Genomic DNA, 21,009 nt, shown 5'->3' on the forward strand with positions numbered 1-21,009 from the left:
TTTCCAGAACAAGCAATTGGTCGTTTGGGATCATTTTACTGCGAAAGTGTTGATTCGCTTCCATAAACGACATCTCGAACCATCAGAAGGTTGCTTGGTCAATCGCTGGCCGTTAACCTCCGTGACCGATTACCCAAGTCGTTTCGAGATTGTTTCGTCGGGCTTCGGTGAGTTAGATGTAATTTCGATGTGCTTTGCACATATTCATCCAAAGTGGACCTTTGCATCAAAACTATGATGATCTTTGTGATTTCAAAAGCAAAACAAATGTGCGCAAGGTATGTTACGGTTCGCATTTCGAGGACGGGGTTAGCGCTCGGAAAGCTACTTCGAACTCGTTGGTGCTCTTTCGGACTTTGTTTTAAAAGAACCGTCCCCTAATTTTTAGGAAATTAGGAAAACCAGTTTTGAAGGGTTTATTCATATATCGTGAAAAATCCTTCGTAATTCAAAGTTCTAGGTAAGGGTTCTGATGATCCCCTAGGGAAGGTGTTAGGCACCCTAGTATTAAGGATCCGTACTATACGGTTGACCTTCGAATTCCAATATATGAGTATTTGCATGAACTGTTTATTTAGTGTTTTATTCCCGCATTATAAAGTCTTTCATTTTGCATATCATTTTTTGAAATAAATTAAGTATATTCCCTTTACATATAGGGTATTTAGGTTCGAATTTATAATATCCGGATACAACTAATTCCTTTTATATAGATAAGGATAGTAGTGGTTTTGCAAAGATATAAAAAGTTTATTTATTTAAAGTGTGGAATGAATGGGTTTTGTTCATGCTTGACTCATAAATGGTTCGGGTTAATCCATTTAGTACGTTTTCAGAATGTCCTTATCTAAAACTTTTATGTTTACAAATGATTTATACGGATTTCAATTTGTATATATATATATGAGAAGTTTTGGCTTTACATAAAAAAACTAACCTTTTCTTTGTCCTTGAAATTAAACATAAGACCCAATACTTGTAATAAAGAGGTTGCATTTTTTACGTGCGCTTGGCCCAAATTCTTATTTATTTCTCATTTCTGAAAATTAATTAAGTGCAACCTAGGAGGATGTATTGATTTTTCAGTTGGGCCTTAGCCCAAAATTTTCATTTTTCACTACTGGGCTCAGCCTAAAAATTGTCATTCCCTTTTTTTATGAAAATTTGTTAAGTGTGGTTCAAAAAACGTGGTTTTTAATTGGGCTTTAGCCCCAAAATTCTCATTTTTTCCAACTTGGCTTGGTCCAAAAAGCTTTTTATTTGTTTTTGGAAAATTGAGTTTTAAAGAAAATGTTCTTTTGGTTTAAAACATCAATTTGGTTTTTTCCTTTAAGAAGACGGTGACAATATTCCATAATAATGTAATCCCCTTTTATCCTCTTCATTGATTTATTTACTTAGCCACTTTTACTTGCAAAAATCGTTTATACTAAGCTCGGATTTGAAAATCATGTGGGGACCTAAAGTCGAACTAAACGGCGTAGGCACCGTTGTCCTAAGACGACTAGTTCATAATCATAATGATTCCAATAATATACATGAGTTTTACAACTTTACAAATACATGATACAATTAATTACATATAACAAAGAATGCATAAGTAAAGAGAAAGGGAAGACTGAGGGCGTACCAAGCCCTTAGTTGGCCATTTTCACCCATGGCTGGGCCTTCTTTGCGTCTTTAACAATATTAGCTTCCATTTCTTTTTTTGAACTCAATAATCTTTGAAAGAGTTTTCCTATTGGGGGTGGCTGGACTCGGCCCAAGTGGCCATGCAGTGAAGAAGAAGAAAAAGAAAGGGACCTGGTTAGTTTATAATTTTTCGAACTTATCACATATGTAAATACAAGTGCACATATATCAAATTTCCACAAATTACACAGTTAAGGTATTCGATTATCTGCTATTGAGCTTTACTGGTAGAGATTAATACAGTAAAAAGGGAAAAGTCGTCACCATCCATATTCTTGACGCCGCACAAGATCCAAGGGGTTTCACGAACCCCCGGCATGGCAGGACATCGAGGGAATGGCTAAGACCAGGCCCCAAATCACCTCAGCTCCCCAAACCAGTATAGCCATAGGATAAATCAGAATCCCATGATCATGCACAAGTATGGTATAAATCAACATGTGCGGAGATAATTAAATTATAAACAACACTGGAAACAGACCCATGGTCGTAGAAATGGAACCAGAACAAATACGGCAACATGATAATATAAGATAAACAAAACACCTCTAAAGCACTTAATCATAAGATGAACCAAAAACAGAGTCACCCTTTTTTTTCTCTTACTTTTGGGATTTAATGAAATCTAGTCCCTTCTTAATTGAATCTGGATTGGGGTAGGCCCAACTGCCTTCTAAATGGAGATTAAGTTAAAAGTTAAGGCTTGAATGAGGTTTCTATCCCCTTTGCTCATTTATATACACCCTACACATGTCTAGCTTGTTCATTTATATGCACATAATACACCCATGATATACACATATGATGTGTATATCAAGTGTATACCATATGTATACGTCTCCCTCTTTAACTAACTTATATATATTCTGTATATATTTACACTCTTTGTGCTTAGGTCTTGGATTCATGACCAATCTATTAACCTAGCTAGTCCCTACTTCTTAGAGCAATATTCAAATCTAAGGCTAAAGCTGGTCCAAGTTCAACTTAATTCTGTACATGTTAGCCAAATGATTCACACCAGCTCTATATATTCCCTCAAGCAATGAGCAGTCCACATAGTAACCAACGTGAGAACCAGTTAATGCATATTCATGGTGTTAGTCAATAACAAAGCATAGTAGAGGGATGCAAGTTAAAAAAGATCAAATATATTACAACTTATGATCATAAAGATAGGTTGGAACACCAAGAAGTCAGAGTTGAAACAACACTAAAGAGACTGGTATTGAACAGATTTAAATTACCAGAAAACACACAGGGATGAACCTTTGATTTAGTCACTAACAGTAATAAGAGCATGTATGTAGAAAGGGGATATAGCATTCATATGAGTTGCCACTTAGGTAAAAAGGAAAAGAAAAGCTATGTCTTCTACAAGACCTCACAGAGAAAGAATGACACAAGGTCTCAGCCAAACTAAATGATTTTAGTTGCTTTAGTATTCTCTTTAAGACACAACCTCACTAACAGCATCTCAACTCAACCAACACCCTTTTGTTCCCAGAAATCAACCAACTACTTATAGCTAGGCTTTCAATTTATCTCAAATACAATTATTTAGACCAGACGTACCTCAATGATTTAAATAACTTAGCATTTCATATCACAATGAGACTTAGACATTAAGGCTTCTACCAGATCCAATTTTTAGGAGTTAACAACCTGAAGTGAGAAGTTCCTTCTTCTATTTTTAACAGCTTGTTTAGACACTTAACAAATTCATTTTTTGGTTCCCTTTCCCCCTTTTGGTTTACTGATAGCAGTTGGAGGACTAGGAGTATGGACAATGTGAATATACACCCCATAGGCATGTAGGACATACGATGGCACCTCTTATTGGCGGGAAGTGCTATGATCCAAGTTATACTTGGTTCATGCGTAGCCCTCTCCTTAAGGTGCCTTTAAAAGGTTTCCTCATGTCAAGTGGTTTATAGCTCCCTTATACACATTTAAGCTTCTCCAAATACCATCCTTAAACCAAGTCCAATTAAACATTTAACCCAACTAATGACACAGATCTTAACATCTTCAACTACCCTTATCCTAGTATTCTAGTTATGAAGTGATTTTAGCCCCTTTTTATCATGAAAATCCCAAAAAAAAATCATATAATCCTCATCTTAAAGTTGGTTTTAAGAAAGGACAGACTAAGAATGGGGCTAGAACAGTACATTTCACCCTCAAGAAAAGACCAAAAGCATTATCTATCTCCTCTTCACTATGACCATTACCTACTCAATATTCAAAGCACCAATTCATACAATGATTCAAACAACATGTACATAAAAGACCTGGATAGATTCAAATTGCATTCCTCTTCCCTTGTCGTTTTTTTTTATTTTTTTAAAAAATTTTAGGAGAAAACAACCCTCATGAAACAGTTGAGACCATGTGAGGACTTCTAATTTCAGACTTACTCAATGAAGGACAAATTAGCTTAAGTCTTGCCCTCATGATAATTACACAAAGTCATTTATGGTCAGACAGGCTTGCCTCTTAATTTTAGCAGCTTTTCCAGATTTTGATTAGGAAACTTAACCTTTTGGCATAATGGGGAGGTCCAAGATTCAAATGTATTCATATAGCAGATATGTTCCCCATGGACTTATAGAGTGTGTCATGACACCTCTTATTTAGGGGAGAGGTACTATGGACCAAGCTAAGCCTAATCCTTCCCTGTCCCCTCTTTAAGATGCCTTTAAAAGACCCCTTCTATGTCAAGTGGTTCATACCTTATCTATGAACACTTATGGCATTCTCAGAAAACCTCATTAAGTCAACCATATCCAAAACACTTAATCACTACTAACACAGACTTATCCTTTTAAATTATTTCAAACTAGACTTCTGCTCCTAGTGCATGACTCTTAACTTCTTTTGATCCTGACAAGTACTAAACAAACATACACACTATGTTTAAAGCTGATTTAGGCTATATGAGTATTCTTAGTTTCATGCTTTAACTCTCTTCCCATTATAGATAAATGAATGTCAAGGAAAAGTCATCCAAGGTCAAAACAAAGTCCAGGATACACAGAGTCCCAAAGATCAAGAGGATCATTTGAAATAGGACCATACGTTCAAGCTAACAAACCCTGCTCACAGAATCAGAACCTTTTCAAACCTCAGAATCCTCTCAGCTTGAAACTAAAGTTACTAACCAGGTTATTTAGACATATTGAAACCATCATGACTCTAGCATATTGACCCTCAGAGACACTAGTTTTGACAAGAACCTTTGTATTAACACTAGCTCTCATTTAAACAATCATGGGGATGACTTTGATGGATCCCATGGTTATAGAAAAACTGGATTTAGAAGGACGGGCTTCCAGGTCCTGAAGAAAAGACAGTGCAGGGTGAGGCCATTACCCCCACCCTTTCCTGGACTTTCCTTTCTGTAAAAGGGAAGTAAAGGTTCCACTAGCCATCACCTCCAGTTCATGCCTAAGCTCACCCTTTACTCCCTAAAAATAACTCTCATTCTCCACCCCTATCCTAAACCAAGTAACATACCACCAGAGGCCCCTCCCCCCTAAAGATTAGGTAGCTAATCCCTTTGTTTTGTGCAGCATACCACCATGTGTCTCTTCATTTTTTATGGGCTAAGTGATGTACAAACAAACAAAAGACAGAAAAACAACACATATGTACTTAAACTTCAAAGAGTAAAAACAACTCCTTTTTTTATACCTATTTCTAGTTATGATCACTTGTTTGTCTAAGACTGTAATTATGACACTTCAAAAAGAAGACATAAAAAGAGGAGCATAGCAGACTCAATACTCAACTATCCCTTCTCATGATCTTCATCCTCTTACAACTACAACATGGATCTAACTCAAACTTATCCCATTAATCCAAGTCAACTCACTAGAGTCACACACTCAAGACAGAAAAAGAAAGCAAAATTCAGAGAACACTACTGCACACTTCAGAATTTCAAAATAAGTGAATTAACCTCTGTTTTAAGTAGCAAACATCTTAATTTAAAGACACCTAGGTATCTAGATTGTCTAACCTAGTTTCTCTCTTGACTAGGTGATACTTAGCGAATTTCTTATTTTAAAAAATTGAGTCATCTTATTTTTAAACACTTTTAGGGAAAAAAACAAAATGATCCCAAAACCAGTTGACCAGATCATTTTAAACCATGTTCAATCAATCAAAACCAAACTTAAACTCAACACCATTTTGGTTTTCGATTTTTTTTGATGTCATCTCTATATAATCAGCACCTTAGAGATTAGCCCAAATAAAAGAACAATTTGATTACTTCACATTTTACCTAACCTCAGTCTTTAGAGTTAAAGCACCACATAAATATAAGTCAAGCTGATCAATCTAAGCAGTTCACAACTAGCAACACATTTCAAGCACATAAACTAGTTTAGCACATTACTAACAAACACTTAAACCTAAAACAACCTATCACTCATCATAATACTTAAAAAATAAGCAGAACATCACTAACCATGATTTAAGTTAAGCAACATTAAATTAAAAAAAAAAAAGCAGTAACAAGGTTAATGGTTACCTTTTTTATGCGCAGCCGTGTACAAGAATGGATTTGAAGACCCTTTATGCTTCCAAATCCCACACTCAACCACACAAAACACAAAGAAAAATAAACTTTAGAACTAAAGAAAAATAAACTTTAGAACTAGGAAAACCTCAACCTTAAAATTAAAGCCTAAAATTATACTGGTAAGCTCGAGTTTTGACTTTTTAATTCAAATCTCAAGCTTTTAGAGTTCTCCAAACTTGTTTTTCTAGTAAGGGTTGGGGTTCTATAGAACCCCTAAAGTTCATACAAAGAGTTTAAACAAACGATGTGGGACAAACAAGATTTCCCAGAAATTAACCTTTGCAAACCTCCCTACGACCTAGATCGACTTGAATCAACAATGAATGATCAGATTTGAGTCTTGTTTGACTCGATCCGACCCATTCTCATTCAACCAATGAGGTTTGAGTAAAGTACAACAATAAAACACTGGTTTGACTTGAAAAATTAAAAAAATAGAGTAAAGGAAATGATTCATTACCGCGTTTGGAGTTATTTTCGCGAAATCGGGTGGAAACATTAATTGTTTCACCATAATAGACATGCAAAAGCTGTGGTCTCTCTGTAACCTCTGCATTTTTTCAATTTTTGGCCGAGAGAGAGGAAAGAAACGAGGTGCGGCGCTAGGGTTTTACGCGGAAGAGGAAAGAGAGGAGAGAGGGGAAATAAGGAGGTGTTTGGTATGAGATAAAATGTTTAAAGGGGGTATTACTCCCCTTATCAGGAATGGGACTGGGCCGGGTCTCGCCCGTTTGGGGTCGGACTCGGTCCGTAAATGTTAGACTTGTCCCCCTCCGTTTCACACACGCACACATATATATATATATATATATATATATATATATATATATATATATATATATATATGACATAAATATTGCTTCCCAATTAATACTTCCTTATAAAAATATTTTTGACGTATGTTTCACTATGCCGTTTTGATTAAGCTAGCTGTCATGACAAAACTTTCATTGTGGATACGTTCGGCAAATATAAGTCAACATGGTGGATGTACATGACTAAAAGTAATTATACTCGTCTTTTGTTAGTAAATCTTATGCGAAGCGGGAGAATAGGAAAAAAGAATCCCCAACTGATAAGTCAAATGTTATCCATTAGTAATTCTCATTACTTATTGAAGCCTTTTGCTTTCAATTTTTATTTAGTACTATTTTAGGAGCAATTCAGCTTTTTATTTTCTTTCAAAATCTATTATCTTTCGAGTTGCAAAAAGTTACAATTAACTTTCTGATCGTTATTATTTTCCTCTTCTTTATCATCGCCTTTATCTTTTAATAGTATTTTAGGGATAAGGTACTGTTACCCCCCGAACTATACCCGAAGTTCCTACGACACACCTTACCTTTCCTTTGGTCCTATTATCCCCCTAAACTTATTTAATCGGAATAATTACCCCCCTAAACTTATTTAAAACGGAATATTTACCCCCCTAAACGCTGATGCCCACTCTCATATGGGAGAGTGACATGCACTCTCCTTGCCACATGTGTATTTATTTGTTTTAATTTTTTTTTTCAGCTTACGTGTCAATTTTTTTTCAAAAAAAATAAAAAAAATGAATTTTAAAACCCGATTTTTTTTAAAACCCAAAAAAAAAAAAAGCGAAAACATGGATTAAGAAATTGAATTTTCTTTAAAAAAAAATGATTTTTAAGACCCGTTTTTAAAAAAAAAAATTGAAAATTTGAAAATTTGATTTTTTTAAAAACCCGTTTGTTTTTTTTCAAAAAATAAAAAAAAAACAAAACCCGTTTGTTTTTTTTTTTCAAAAAAATAAAAAAAACAAAACTGAAAACATGATTTTTTTTAAAATATGGAAAAATGGATTTGTTAAAAATATGGAAAACTTGATTATTTTTTTTAAATGATTTAAAAAATCTTGACTTTCATGATTTCATTTTCTTAGGACACTTTTATTTTTCAAATAAAATCCGGAAAAAGTGTTTTCTTGTCAAAATGTGAAAAAACTAAATTTTTATAAAATTTTGGAAAAATTAATTATTTTTTTAAAATGTGGAAAACCCGTTTTTTTAAAACTAAATTTGGAAAACTAGATTTATTTTCATATTTTAAGAAAATATAGATTTTTAAGAAAACATTAAGTTTTCCCGTTTTTATGTGTCTCACTCTCTCAAAGAGAGTGAAACACACTCTCTTTGCCACGTCAGCGTTTAGGAGGGTAAATATTCCGTTTTAAATAAGTTTAGGGGGGTAATTATTCCGCTTAAATAAGTTTAGGGGGGTAATAGGACCAAAGGAAAGGTAAGGTGTGTCGTAGGAACTTCGGGTATAGTTCGGGGGGGTAATAGTGCCTTATCCCGCATTTTAAGCAAATGTGTCTTTGGTACAATTCCATTTTAAACATTTTAATTTGTTAATATTGTTTTAATAGTTATCACATATTCTATTAAAAAATATTAATATTTAATTTTGTAAATTAAACAGTATTCATCATAAAATAGATGATACCAAATATGTGAACCTTGACGAATCAAATTGAGACTACAAAGTACCAATAATTACTTTACGAAAAGAAAGCAACAAAAACCTTCTTATTAAAAATAATGAATAATATACTAATACTTCAAATAAAGAGTAAATTAACTGAAATACAGTCCAATATTTGAAAGATAAAGTTGAAACACCATCTGCTTAAATAATGATACATGGTACATTAAAATAATATTGGTGGTATAATATACGAAGATTCGTTGCCTTAAGAAATTAATGATATGCTAGACATCTTAAGTTTTACCAAGAAAGAATATAAAATATGATATGATCACCTTTTCGCCAAGACAAGTAATGCTCCCTTGAAAGAACGGCTTAAGATCCCCTGGACTTGTTAACCTGCAAGGAGATTTAGAATTCAAAGTTACCTCTCGAAGAATTAGATTAATTGAGGATAGTGAGGATGACGACAATGGTCAACATGACGAAGATAGTTATAAAAAAGCTAAGTAATCGAAAATGTATAATTTGATAAGACCTCCAAATGTACAAATAATATCAAAAAGAAGACAAAAACGAAATAAAAAAGCATCTGGCCTTAACTCACCTAGATGAAATTTCTGAATTGTAATGAAAAGAAAATGTGCAACTATCACAAATTTTATATATGACGGATTAGCTAGTTATGTTCCAGATGCCAAAGTATTCATTTTACTTTGGAACCCATCAAATAATCGAGTGCAACAAAATCTAAAGTAACAAAGGGATAATTTTGAAATGACATTGCAAATCAAATGAGAATGAATGAGCTTCCACAAAAGAAGACTATAAAGCCACAAAAATTGATACAAACAGCCCTCGGCTTTTTCACTTCCTTTCCCCCAAACCAGAGGCGGATCTAGGATTTGAAGGTGGCGGGTGCCACAATTTTTTTTTCAATGTACATCTTGTTAGGAACGTGTATTTGGGCCGGGTCCATCTCTTTTGAGTTTTTGGGTCAACTTAATAGGCCGTTTTTTATTTGCAAATATGAAAATTACATCTCTAAAATCAAGAAACGAACATAATTTAGCATCTTAAATAAGGAATCACACCTATTGACAATAGAAGTATAATCAACATTTTCACCAAAGAACTTACATCTTTTATGTATATTAAAAAATGAACTTGCACAAGTAAAATAACATCTTCAATAAGGAAATTACACCAATCAAAATAAGAAAAATTATAGAAAAACTCTTCAATAGGTAAAATACACCCCATAAGTAAATGTAGAATTAGATAAACTATAAGTTCTCAAAAATAAATCATAAATTTCATGTTTTTTCTAAGCAATGCTTACGAAATTTCCATCACAATTTAAGTAGTAAATTGATTTAAATTGAATTTAGCAATTATAGAAAAACACGAATTTTTATAATACACTCCCTCCGTCCATTTTTATTTTTCCACTATACTAAAATAGATGTCCACTTTTACTTGTGAGTTGTATAGTTTGAAAACCCAAGACATAATTTACCATTTTATATATTTTTTACCCTTATTATTAAGTACTCCAATCCATTTCTCGTTTTATTTATGCTTATTGAGAGTGTCCAAGTCAAATATAGACAAGTAAACCGGACGGAGGGAGTAACCAACAAAAAGAAATTATAAAAAAGTTGAATTTTGATCTCAATCTAAAATTCTTATTGAGACTCACAGATTTGAGATTAAGAGAAATGCTTAATTTAAGGGATTTTGAAGTTTCTATTTTGTGTGTTCTCATTAGAGATCATAGATCACTGATAAAATAATAAAATAGAGGAAAGAAAATATAAATAATAAAAAGAGAAATAGAAAATTGAGAGAGCCGAAAAGGGAAATAACTGGTACAAAGGAACTAAAAAGCATAAAGAAAAACGAGAGTCGAAAAATGTTCAAGATAGATTCAAACTTGTGTCTACCAGCCATGACACCTTCGTCTAATTTGCTATTGGGGGTGGCAGAATCAAATATTTAATCTAGTTTAAACAAATTGTAACATAGGTATATAAAAAATTTATCAATTTAGGGGGTGCCATGCCACCCCACCCTAAAGGGTGGATCCGCCCCTGCCCCAAACGTAACTTCTGCCTCTTCAATCCCCTAGGAGTAGTTTCTTGGGGTGAATGGTACTATTAATGGGTACGTTGTATGAGGTATCTTTAGAGATTAATTTATAAATATTAATAGCTACATCTTTAAAGGATACCTCATACAATGTACTAATTCTTAATGTTTGACTTGTTGAGTGAATCAAAATAAATTTTCTGAACATTACGACTTAGACTTCAAAAGCCTATAACAAACATTGAAATTGCATTTTTGGACTTAGTTGCAAAATAGAAGGATTTTTTTTAAAAGGGTAAAAAAGTCCATAATTTTTACGTGGCTATTTTGGTCTTTTAACTTTTAATTAATTAGATATTTAATTAGATTTTAATTTAGTGTAGGGATAAAATAGTAATCTAACTTTGGAGATAGGAGCTTCTCACTTTTATTTTATATATATATATATATATATATATATATATATATATATATATATATATATTATGTATATCTAAATGTATAAACGTGCTTGGGGGTAACACGGGTAGTTTAACACATGGACAAATACCAAGAATATCGATTATCAACCATAGTATTTTAATTATAAACAAATTGGGACGTAATTAACTTATTAAGAAATTTTAAAATATGTCTAATTGCATAAACAAGCTCAATTTCGCGAATATAGCCTTAAATCTAATTGATTATTGCAATTACGCCACTTTTGGCTAAATTAGTCAATTAAAGATCAATCACATTAATGACCTTAATTAATTCGAGCCAAATTAATTTGGCCATCTCAATTAAAGTCACCAGGAGGCCAAATTTGCAGGAATGACCCCAATTACCTCAATCATGAATTGATTGGTTCAATTGTGGCCATAATGTAAAAATTTAAATAATTAAAACCAATTTGCAATAGTGACCCTCTAATTGATTAGTTAGCCTAATTAAAACATTTATAGACAATTATGAATAATTTTAACAAATCATACAATTACACAAAATTAAAGATTAAGGGGTAAAATTGTCAAATATTTTAATTACTCAAACTCCTTGGATTAAGGGGAATAATGTATTTGCTAATTTGACTTTTGACAATTTAGACATTTGAATAAATGATTATTTTAAAATTGCTTTTCTTTGATTAAATTTAACAAATACCTCATGTCACAAAATGTACCAATTAATTCCTAAATGACCTATAACATCCTAAAAATTAATTTATCAATTTAAAGGAGTAAAAACATTAACCTAAGCAATTTTATGAAGTTATTTTGATCTCTAAGATGCATGATTTATCTTGCTTGTCATCCAAGGGCTCTGAGTAATTAAAATAAATTATGGAAGATAAAAAATTAGGTGTTAACAAGGTGTTCGATGAAATGTTAAATAGTTGTTGTCCCACACTATTTGTTGATGCGCAATCAAATACCACGGTTGAAATTACCGACGAAGAAGCTACATGTACTGAAAGCAACGGAATCCAACTGTTCGATGGGCGTCCCCAAAGAGAACTGTAGGAGAGGTACGTTAATGCAACTACTCTTGATCATAGCTCTAGTGAACGGTAAATTGAAATTGTGACCTTGGAAGACATGTATCTTGCTGACTTGCTCATGGAACCGGAGACTTTTGCGGATCTATAGCTAGATAAATTTCTTATGGAGAATGAGGATGATATTCCAACAGGTGAATTGTCTTCGGATGAAATAATGCCTGACGTTGAGCATGGAAAATATAATGAGGGCGTAGACCATGATGAAGATATTTTAATAGTGGTGCGTTTACCACATATTGCTTCTTCGCTGAAATTATACAGTCCTTGCAAGGATTGTTCAACCATACTCGTGGAAGATTTCAAGGAAATCCTTGAGAAATCAGCTTGTCATATTGATAACACATTCGTTGATCAACGTCTTTGGAATCGATTTCCATTTCATCCTGGTGGGAATCACTCTATTGGCACAGTTCGTGGAACTACAACAGATCTTTGTGCTTGGGATCTAGGAATAATTCCAAGGCTCTAACAGGTTATACTCACTTGAACACAAACACTCGGTATAAGGATTGAGAGAAGAACTTAAAGGGACTGTTTCTGTTCCCTTCTCAGTGCATGAGTTTGGCACTCGATGCAATTTCGGAGAACATAAGAATGACATATCCTGCAATAAGTCTTGTTAACTTTGTACAATCGCAGTGGTCATTAACTAATTTTCCTGCTCGTCTCGCTGAAAGCGGTTCCTCACCTCCAGTGAATAATTATAGGACTTGCTATTTTACGAGGCCGTCAACTGAAGTTTTTACTGACGCATTAGCCATTGCTCAATATCATGATGTTGTTCCAGATGCTGCTGGCAAAATTAACAGAGAAGGAATTGCACAAGTCCGTTCCGGTTGAATATGTGGAAAGTTTCCAACCTTGCATCACTTGTGTTATTGTTAGATGGGAGGTTCCACCTACAGGATGGTTCAAACTGAATACTGATGGAGCTGCAAAGGGTAATCCTGGTCCTAGCTCAGTTGCATTTTGTGTTAGAAATGATAGTGGTGATCTTATATATGCTGAAGGAAGGACACTTACTGATGATGGAACAAGTTTGGTTAGAGAAGCTGTGGCTCTGAGGGATGGAATTGCATACTATGAAAGGCACAATCTGTGGCCATTAATAGTTGAAACTGATTCCTTGTCCATGAAGAAGTTTATATCTGGTGAATGGGAAGCACCTTGGAGCATTATACTAATAGTTAAGGAGATCAATAGAATGAGGAGGAATCAGATCACACAGATTCAACACATATTCAGAAAAGGAAATGCAGTGGCAGATTTTTCGACTAACTTAGCTTTTGATTTTGTAGGTATAGCACAGTTTCATAACTTTCAGGATTTACCTAATGCAGCAAGAAATTGATCAATATGGATAAAGCTCAAGTCCCAAACTTAAGAATCAGATACACAAGGGACAGGGGGACTTGATACGACATTTGCAGCAACTCATAGTACAGTTTGTGCACTTATGCAGACATCATGATCTGCAACTATTTATAGAATGCCAGAGATCTTATATTTCACATCTTCTATACTAGTTAATAGATCTCATGTAGGGTGGTATTAGTGTGTTTCATACTCATTCCCTATGTGAAGGATGTTAACTAATATAGAGGGTGTTTTGATTCATTTTGCATGGCATTTCCACTTCATAACGCAATCTGACAACTATAGAAGCCATATGAACTACAAACCTGGATCCTAGAAGAAAATTCACAGACTAAAATCCATACACCTGGTGAGAGTTCTGAGGTGTGAATATTGGAGGAAAGTCAAGTTTCCAGGAGTTTCTAGTTGATTAGCTTGTTTATGTTGTTAGTTCTGCATGTTTTGTTTTGTTTTCTTTATTTTCCAACCTGTTTGGTTGGCTGTACAGACTATTTTATTTTGAATAAAATACCACCTCTGGTGGTTCTCATTAAAAAAAAAAAATGTTTGTTTCTGGTGTCAAAGTTGGGCAAACTGGGAAATTTTCGAGAGGCCAAGTTACTTTGGAAATGGTTATAGTCTTTGATCCTGGAGGAGGTACTTTCTATGTAATAATTCTTGAAGACAGGGATGGTGTTCTTGAGGCAATCTCAAAAGCCATAACTAATCTGTTTATATGCAATGAGCCTCTCTCTATCAACAACTTTGATCTTCATCATTTGACATCAAAAGTGCTTATCAATTCCATTGCAATGGCGTTTCTCCATGGCCGACCCTTTTGATGGACAGATTATAGCTTATGAAACTATTTACCAGATATTCGTTCTGTTTGTAATTTTAATATGCCCATGTCCATGCAAAGTGGCCAACTGAGGTTGAATTGGTGATTTTAGCTTCACTTGATATTGCTTCTTTAACTACCAGCTGGGAAGTGATTAGTAAGGACAAAAGCTATTCTATCTTGGTTAGTGGACACAGTGGTGCTTGTATGAATGAAACTACTACAATCCTTAAGCACTATGTTTATTACTATGAATTAATTAGTCACTGTTATTGATGCTCACTGCTCTCTAGATATAAAGCAGGTATTGGAATTTGTTGGATTTAACAAGAAGGAGCCGGAGGTAACTGTAGGAGTTGTGGCTTCTGTTATTCATGTTGGTAGTTTAGAATCTGCAAAGGCCACTGAAATTGATTTATCAGTCTTTAAGGTTGACAGCTCTTGGTTTTATCTTCACACTAGAGCAACAACTCTGGACAAACATCCAAGCCTGGACAAAATTACCATGTTAATGTCAGTGTGGCTTTACTCGAACCATGAGGACAAGGTTCTTTTTGAGGAAGAAAGTATTGTTGTGAACAAGCTAACTTTATAAGGGCATCTGGGCTAGAAGTAGTGAATGAGACTGATTCAATTGGAATTATTGGTCTGAGTAAAATATTGGAGAGTTTTATTTGGGTTCCAGGCCCAATTAGCAAGAGGTTAAAAGGGACCAGGGGTTGAAGGAAATGGTTATGCGTATTGTGATGCTTCGGCAAAGTATGCGTCTCTCATCTCCCGTTCTCTGACTCTCATCCCCTTCTTCTTATCAGTTCTTCTAGGTAATTTCCATTGCTATTTCCTAGTAATTCTGTTTAGTAATTGCAATACTACAAGTCAGTTTCCTTGTGTGTGAACTAGTTATTTCGGGTTTGTTTCAGCGTACACCATAACCAGCCAAAAATCTGATTTTTGATTCTCACAACCCGAAATCCCGAGACTCTCCTGGAACCTCCCAGATACAAACCAAATATGCAGATATATGTAAAAACGCGCTACGAACTTACTCGCACACTCGGAATTCCCAAAAGAGGTCTGGTTGACTAAGTCGACCCCTAACGGCCAAAGACCAACTTTCCAACCAAATGACCAAAATGCCCCCAAGACCCTCGGGAATTGAACCAAATACACAATCAGCCTATATTCGACGTTCTGGAGTTAATGGAATCGATGAAATTCCCAAAATGTCACAATTACCCCCGATGATGCCTAAAGTCAACCCAACACTTAAAGATTTTTTAACTCAGTAAATTTTCCAACTAAAGGTATTTTAACCACCTCAGGAATTGTGCCAACCAAGCCCACTACACAACGAACCAAAGCAAGAAAAGGGGCGGGTCCACAAGGGCAAAATAGATAAAAATCGGAAAACAACCAAAATGACTCGACGGGTCGTTACATCATCCACCACTTAAACACATGTTCATCCTCGAACATGAAAGAAAGAAGAGATATCTGAATCACTGAAAAACTGGGGATATCTAATCCGCGTATCTGACTCGACATAGTGATCGATATAGGTAAGCCAGAACAGCAGCTCCCCACCTATAACATCCCAACTGGCCCAGATCCTCCATATATAGCAAATACCGTAAGCTCATATGGGAACCCGATGTTCGGGAACAAGATGCCTCCGAACAGGGGCGTATCCAGCATTATAAATGGGGGTTCAGTTGAACTCCTAACTTTCGACGCAGAACATAAATTTATGTGTAAAAAATTATTAAAATTATAATATATAGAAGATATGAACCCATAACCTTAAAAATATAATGGGTTCAATACTAAAAGTCTTAAGATTGAACCCATAGAATTTAAAACCTGGATCCGCCTCTGCCCCTGAATATGATGAGTAAGTATAGACGGGCATGACGATCGACCTCCACCTGAGGCGTGTCCTCCGTAATAGGATATTGGATGTCTATGAGGCGCAAGTGAGTACAGAGGGAAACCAACGACACCCGAGTCTGTTGTAACACCTCGTAGCTTTGGGCTAAGGTTTGACTCGTAAGACGATAATATAATGGAACCAATATGAGGATTTTATAAAGTGTTTTGAAAGCTAATCAAGTCATAAGAAACGTCTTTGGGCAAAGCAAAGTTGGAAGCCACTCTACGGGGCATGTTTGCAAGTGAGTTTGTAGAAGGTCTTACTTCCAACGACCATAAACCCTTTATTAATTAGGAATTTGGGCAAACTTCCTGAATGAAAGTTGTATCCCTTTGAAATAGCTTTCCAACGGTATATTATGGGTCTTGAATAGAGCTATGTACAAGAAGTTATACCTATTTTACTGAACACTGTGCAGAACCAATACATGTCGCTTTTGAGGGCGCGTGCGGGAGCGTGAGATGGCCCCGCGTCGTGGGCCAAATGCAAAAAAACACCCTCTCTGAATATTGACCTGCAGAGGGTCACGCGATGCACGTGCATCACGGAACCGACGCATAAAAGGTCAGGTTTCGGGTCAAAAGTCGGGTTTACGCATTTTAAGTTATATTTAAGATTTGGGGTTTATTTCCCCAACACCCCATTCACGAAATATCACCCTAAATTCATTGAGGACAAGTCCCAAACCTCAAGAACCTTCCAAGGTAAGTTTTATCATGATTCTAGGTTGAATTCAAGTCCCTAATCCCTTTCTAACTTGAGTAAACTCTTCTAATCCGTAGAGTTAGGATTGGAACATTATTGTTGGATGTGGAAACCCTAGAACCCGAATTCAAGAGGATTGGACTTCAAAAAGGTAATGTTTCTACTCTCTAATCATTTATAGTTGTGAATTGATGAGTTCTTGGGAGAATAGTAAATGGGTTTGATAAAGAGAATTATATGAACTATGCTAGAGTTTTTGGATTGTTGACTTGAGATTGTTGTATTCATGTGGGTGATGAGGAATGATGTTAATTACATCTAATTGAGATTGTAGAATCAGTAGAAGTAATAGAGTGGGGGTTGGGTGAAGAAAACACCATTAATGAAGGTTGTGGAGCTTCATGCCCACCAAGTGTTTGATAAAATGCTTAGATGATCAAAGCATGGTTATTGTTGCTAATATAGAATCCCTATGACCTGTATTGCTATAGATTAAAGTCGAAGGGATTGAAGGACATTGTGATACGCTCAAAAGCAGGAAGTCAAGGTATGTAGGCACTATCCACGTGTGGGAACATCCTTGTTCTTCCCCATGTTTCAGTATTCCATGATTACACACCAAGTTTTAGGATTCTAGGTATATTCATGATAAACCCTAGACACTTGAACCATGATGTATATTATATGGTCAGTTACAATTCCGTTTGATTAGTCTTAATTCTTGTTTTGGTGATTGAGACCCAGTCCGTAATCTATGAAAACCCATAACTTGCATCCCATGGGTTCTATAACACAAGGTATGAGATATTTTGCTTATTTCCGTGAAAAGCTCGTATATATACATTTATTGCCATGTCTTCATGTACCCATGTTCATATCAAGACTCAGAAATCATGTCTTCAGTTATTTTCATGTTCGGGAGTTGTGTTAATACCGAGAAGGCTCAGATAGCCTGAAACTACGTATGCCAACGTAGGATAAGGTTCGCTCCACCCAGTTAGGACGATTCCTTCATGTTTTCCCCATTGAGGGATTTTGGATCCATTCATGTCATGTGCATGTCTCGTGCCCTGGCAAGGTACGAGATGGCTTAGCTGATCGGGCCGAGATCAGACTCCACATTTCTCCCCGTGGTGGTTCATGTCGGTATTACAGATTATTTCATGCTTACAGTACTCATGTTTATGTTCAGTTTCAGTATTCAGTTTCAGTTTCAATTTCATGTTTATGTATCATGTGCCTGCTATTTCTCTCATGTGTTTACATACTAGTACATTCAAAGTACTGACGTCCCCGTTTATTTGCCTTGGGGGCCTGCATTTCACGATGCGCAGTGCCGACTTACGGGGACGACGCACCTTTGCTTCGCAGGACAAATCTCGTATCGGCTTTTGGGTGAGCCCCGTTCTCTTCGGGGTTTAGTCAGTTGTTTACCTTATTTCATTGATGCATTAAAGGTATCTTTGGGGGCCTTGTCCCAGCAAGTACGTTTTATGTTCAGACTCATGCTAGAGGTTTCATAGACTAGACAAGTCAGTTGGGTCATGTTAGACTTTCAGAGTCGGTTAGCCATTTTGGCTCAGTTATGGTATTATCCGCGCTCTTGTTTTTAAACAAGTATTTTATAATTACTATGACTTCATATGTTTTCTTAAAGCCCATCATGTTTCATATTATATTTCCGCTCATGTATGCCTCATGATGATTCAGCAAGCCATGTGGTTTGCTCGGTCACATGCAGTCATGCACCGAGTGTCGTGTTACGCCCAGGCCATGGTTCGGGGCGTGACATCTATCCCCAAAAATCATGCTTGTTCGGCATGAAATCAGTGAGCCTAGTCAACTCCAGCCGATACCATCTGAGCTGCTGAGGCTCCTCAGTATATGATAATTAATTAGACCACTAATTAGCACATTAACACATAAATTAGATAAATAATTAGCACATAAAATTAGATAACTAATTAGCAAAAAAAAGTTAGATCAGCATATAAAATTAGATAACTAATTAGCACATTAATAATTAACATGGATTAAACAATTTTATAAATAAATATATTATTAGGAGATTAGTATATTTTCCTATAATCAAACAATTAACAAATCATCAACAAAAATTTAAAGATTAACATATCATTATCAAATAATTAACAATTAGCTAATCAAACAATTAACAAATAATTAAAGATTAACATATCATTATAAAATAATTTACAATTAGCTAATCAAACAATTAACGAATAATTAACAAAAAAAATTAAAATTAAAAATGAAAAAAACTCACTGGACAGCCCTATTGCGCGCTGTTTTCTTGCGTAATATTTTTTTTCGAAATCCGCAACTATTAAACATTAATCTTGCTTAGGATAATAATATTTTTAACAATGTAATAGAAAATTCATAGTAAAATACCGAGATTAAAGGTTGTTTTTGAAATCGAGTTCTACGCCGCTTTATTCCGAAATTCAAGCTTTGAAACTTGTTCCTTGACTTGAATATACCAAGAATATTGACTTTAGGGTTAAACAAATAACACGAAAATGATGTTTTTTGAATGTGGGACCTCGGGTTTTTGTGCTTTAATGGCGTTTTTTTTTTATTTTTTTTAAACATGGGGGGACCGATCGGGTGGGGAAAATGTGGGGCGTTTTATTAAACCCCTATTGCGCACTAAATTAGTGCGCAAAAGGTACTTTGGTAGCTTTTTTCTTTTTATGGGTTATTTTGGTGCACAAACACACTTTTTGGGTCATTTAAGTTGCAGACTCGAATTTTTGGGGCCGGTTTGTTGAGGCATTGCATTATTATTCAGCTTTATTTGATGCATTAGGGGATGGATTAAGTGAGGAGAGTGTAGAGAGGCATATGGTGGAACAACAGTTGTTTGGTAGTAAAATTAGGAATATTGTAGCTGTAGGTGGGCCCAAGAGGACTGGGGAGGTACCTGTAGAAAGATGGGGTGATGAGTTGAAACGGGTCGGGTTTTTGCCCATTTCATTATCGGGTACTCCAGCTGCACAAGGTAGTTTGTTGCTAGGGATGTTTCCAAGAGGGTATACTTTGGTTGAGGAAAATGGGTGTTTGAAGTTGGGTTGGAAGGATTTGTCTTTGTTGACTGCCTCTACATGGCAACCTTGCGATTAAAGGGCAGCCAGGTACCCAAAGCATCTCGCATTAGCAGCATTCGGGGAAGGGCGGTATGTAACATCTCATACCTTTAAACTAGGTTACGTTTATGATTTGAGACTTAGAAGACGAAATGAGAAGTGTGGGAAATAAATTCGTCTCAGTTCAGCAAAATCCCATTTATATGACCAATTATACGGACTGTATAATCAGTCCGTGTTACATAGGTGGAAAAATTTCAGTTTCTTTCAAAGTTCTAAAATATTATACGGACCATACTTTGTGTCCGTATAATATTATACGGACCGTATTTTAGGTCCGTAAAACTCATTTGAAATTCCAGTGTCTGGGATTTTGACCATTGTTATATACGGTTAGTTTATACGGACCGTATAACTTTATACGGACCATATAATGCCCCGACCTAGTTAAGTATAAATACCCCAGCTCAGCCTTTTTATTCTATTTTTCATACTCCCAAGCCCTAGCACGAAGGTTTTCTTCTCCCAACAATCCAAAACAATAAGGTAAGACTATTCCAACCATTCCAAGTGAATTCTAGCATGTATCCATGATTTCTAAATAAGAGTTCATCATTCTTAACCTAGGGTTTTCAAGAAAACCCGTCTCACGGCTCAAGGTTTAATCTTTTGGAATTCTACTACAAGTTTTGGAGCATTACC

The 21,009-nt window shown here is 35.3% G+C and overlaps 1 protein-coding gene and 1 long non-coding RNA gene across 2 annotated transcripts; one reads left to right on the forward strand and one right to left on the reverse strand.

The window, feature by feature from the left end:
• Window positions 1–1,496: 1,496 nt before the first annotated feature.
• Window positions 1,497–6,349, reverse strand: LOC132037678 (uncharacterized). The gene is made up of 2 exons (XR_009409962.1): window positions 6,233–6,349; window positions 1,497–1,751 (listed from the first exon to the last, which is right to left on the reverse strand). It is a non-coding gene; the product is annotated as an uncharacterized LOC132037678 (long non-coding RNA).
• Window positions 6,350–14,287: 7,938 nt separating this feature from the next.
• On the forward strand, window positions 14,288–20,344 carry LOC132038464 (uncharacterized). Its single transcript, XM_059429130.1, has 4 exons — window positions 14,288–14,515; window positions 14,647–14,770; window positions 14,859–15,131; window positions 20,031–20,344. The coding sequence occupies exons 1-4, from the start codon at window positions 14,288–14,290 to the stop codon at window positions 20,342–20,344; spliced, it is 939 nt and encodes a 312-aa protein (XP_059285113.1).
• Window positions 20,345–21,009: the final 665 nt, after the last annotated feature.

Source organism: Lycium ferocissimum, chromosome 11 (genome assembly GCF_029784015.1).
Source record: "Lycium ferocissimum isolate CSIRO_LF1 chromosome 11, AGI_CSIRO_Lferr_CH_V1, whole genome shotgun sequence".
Lineage (NCBI taxonomy): Eukaryota > Viridiplantae > Streptophyta > Magnoliopsida > Solanales > Solanaceae > Lycium > Lycium ferocissimum.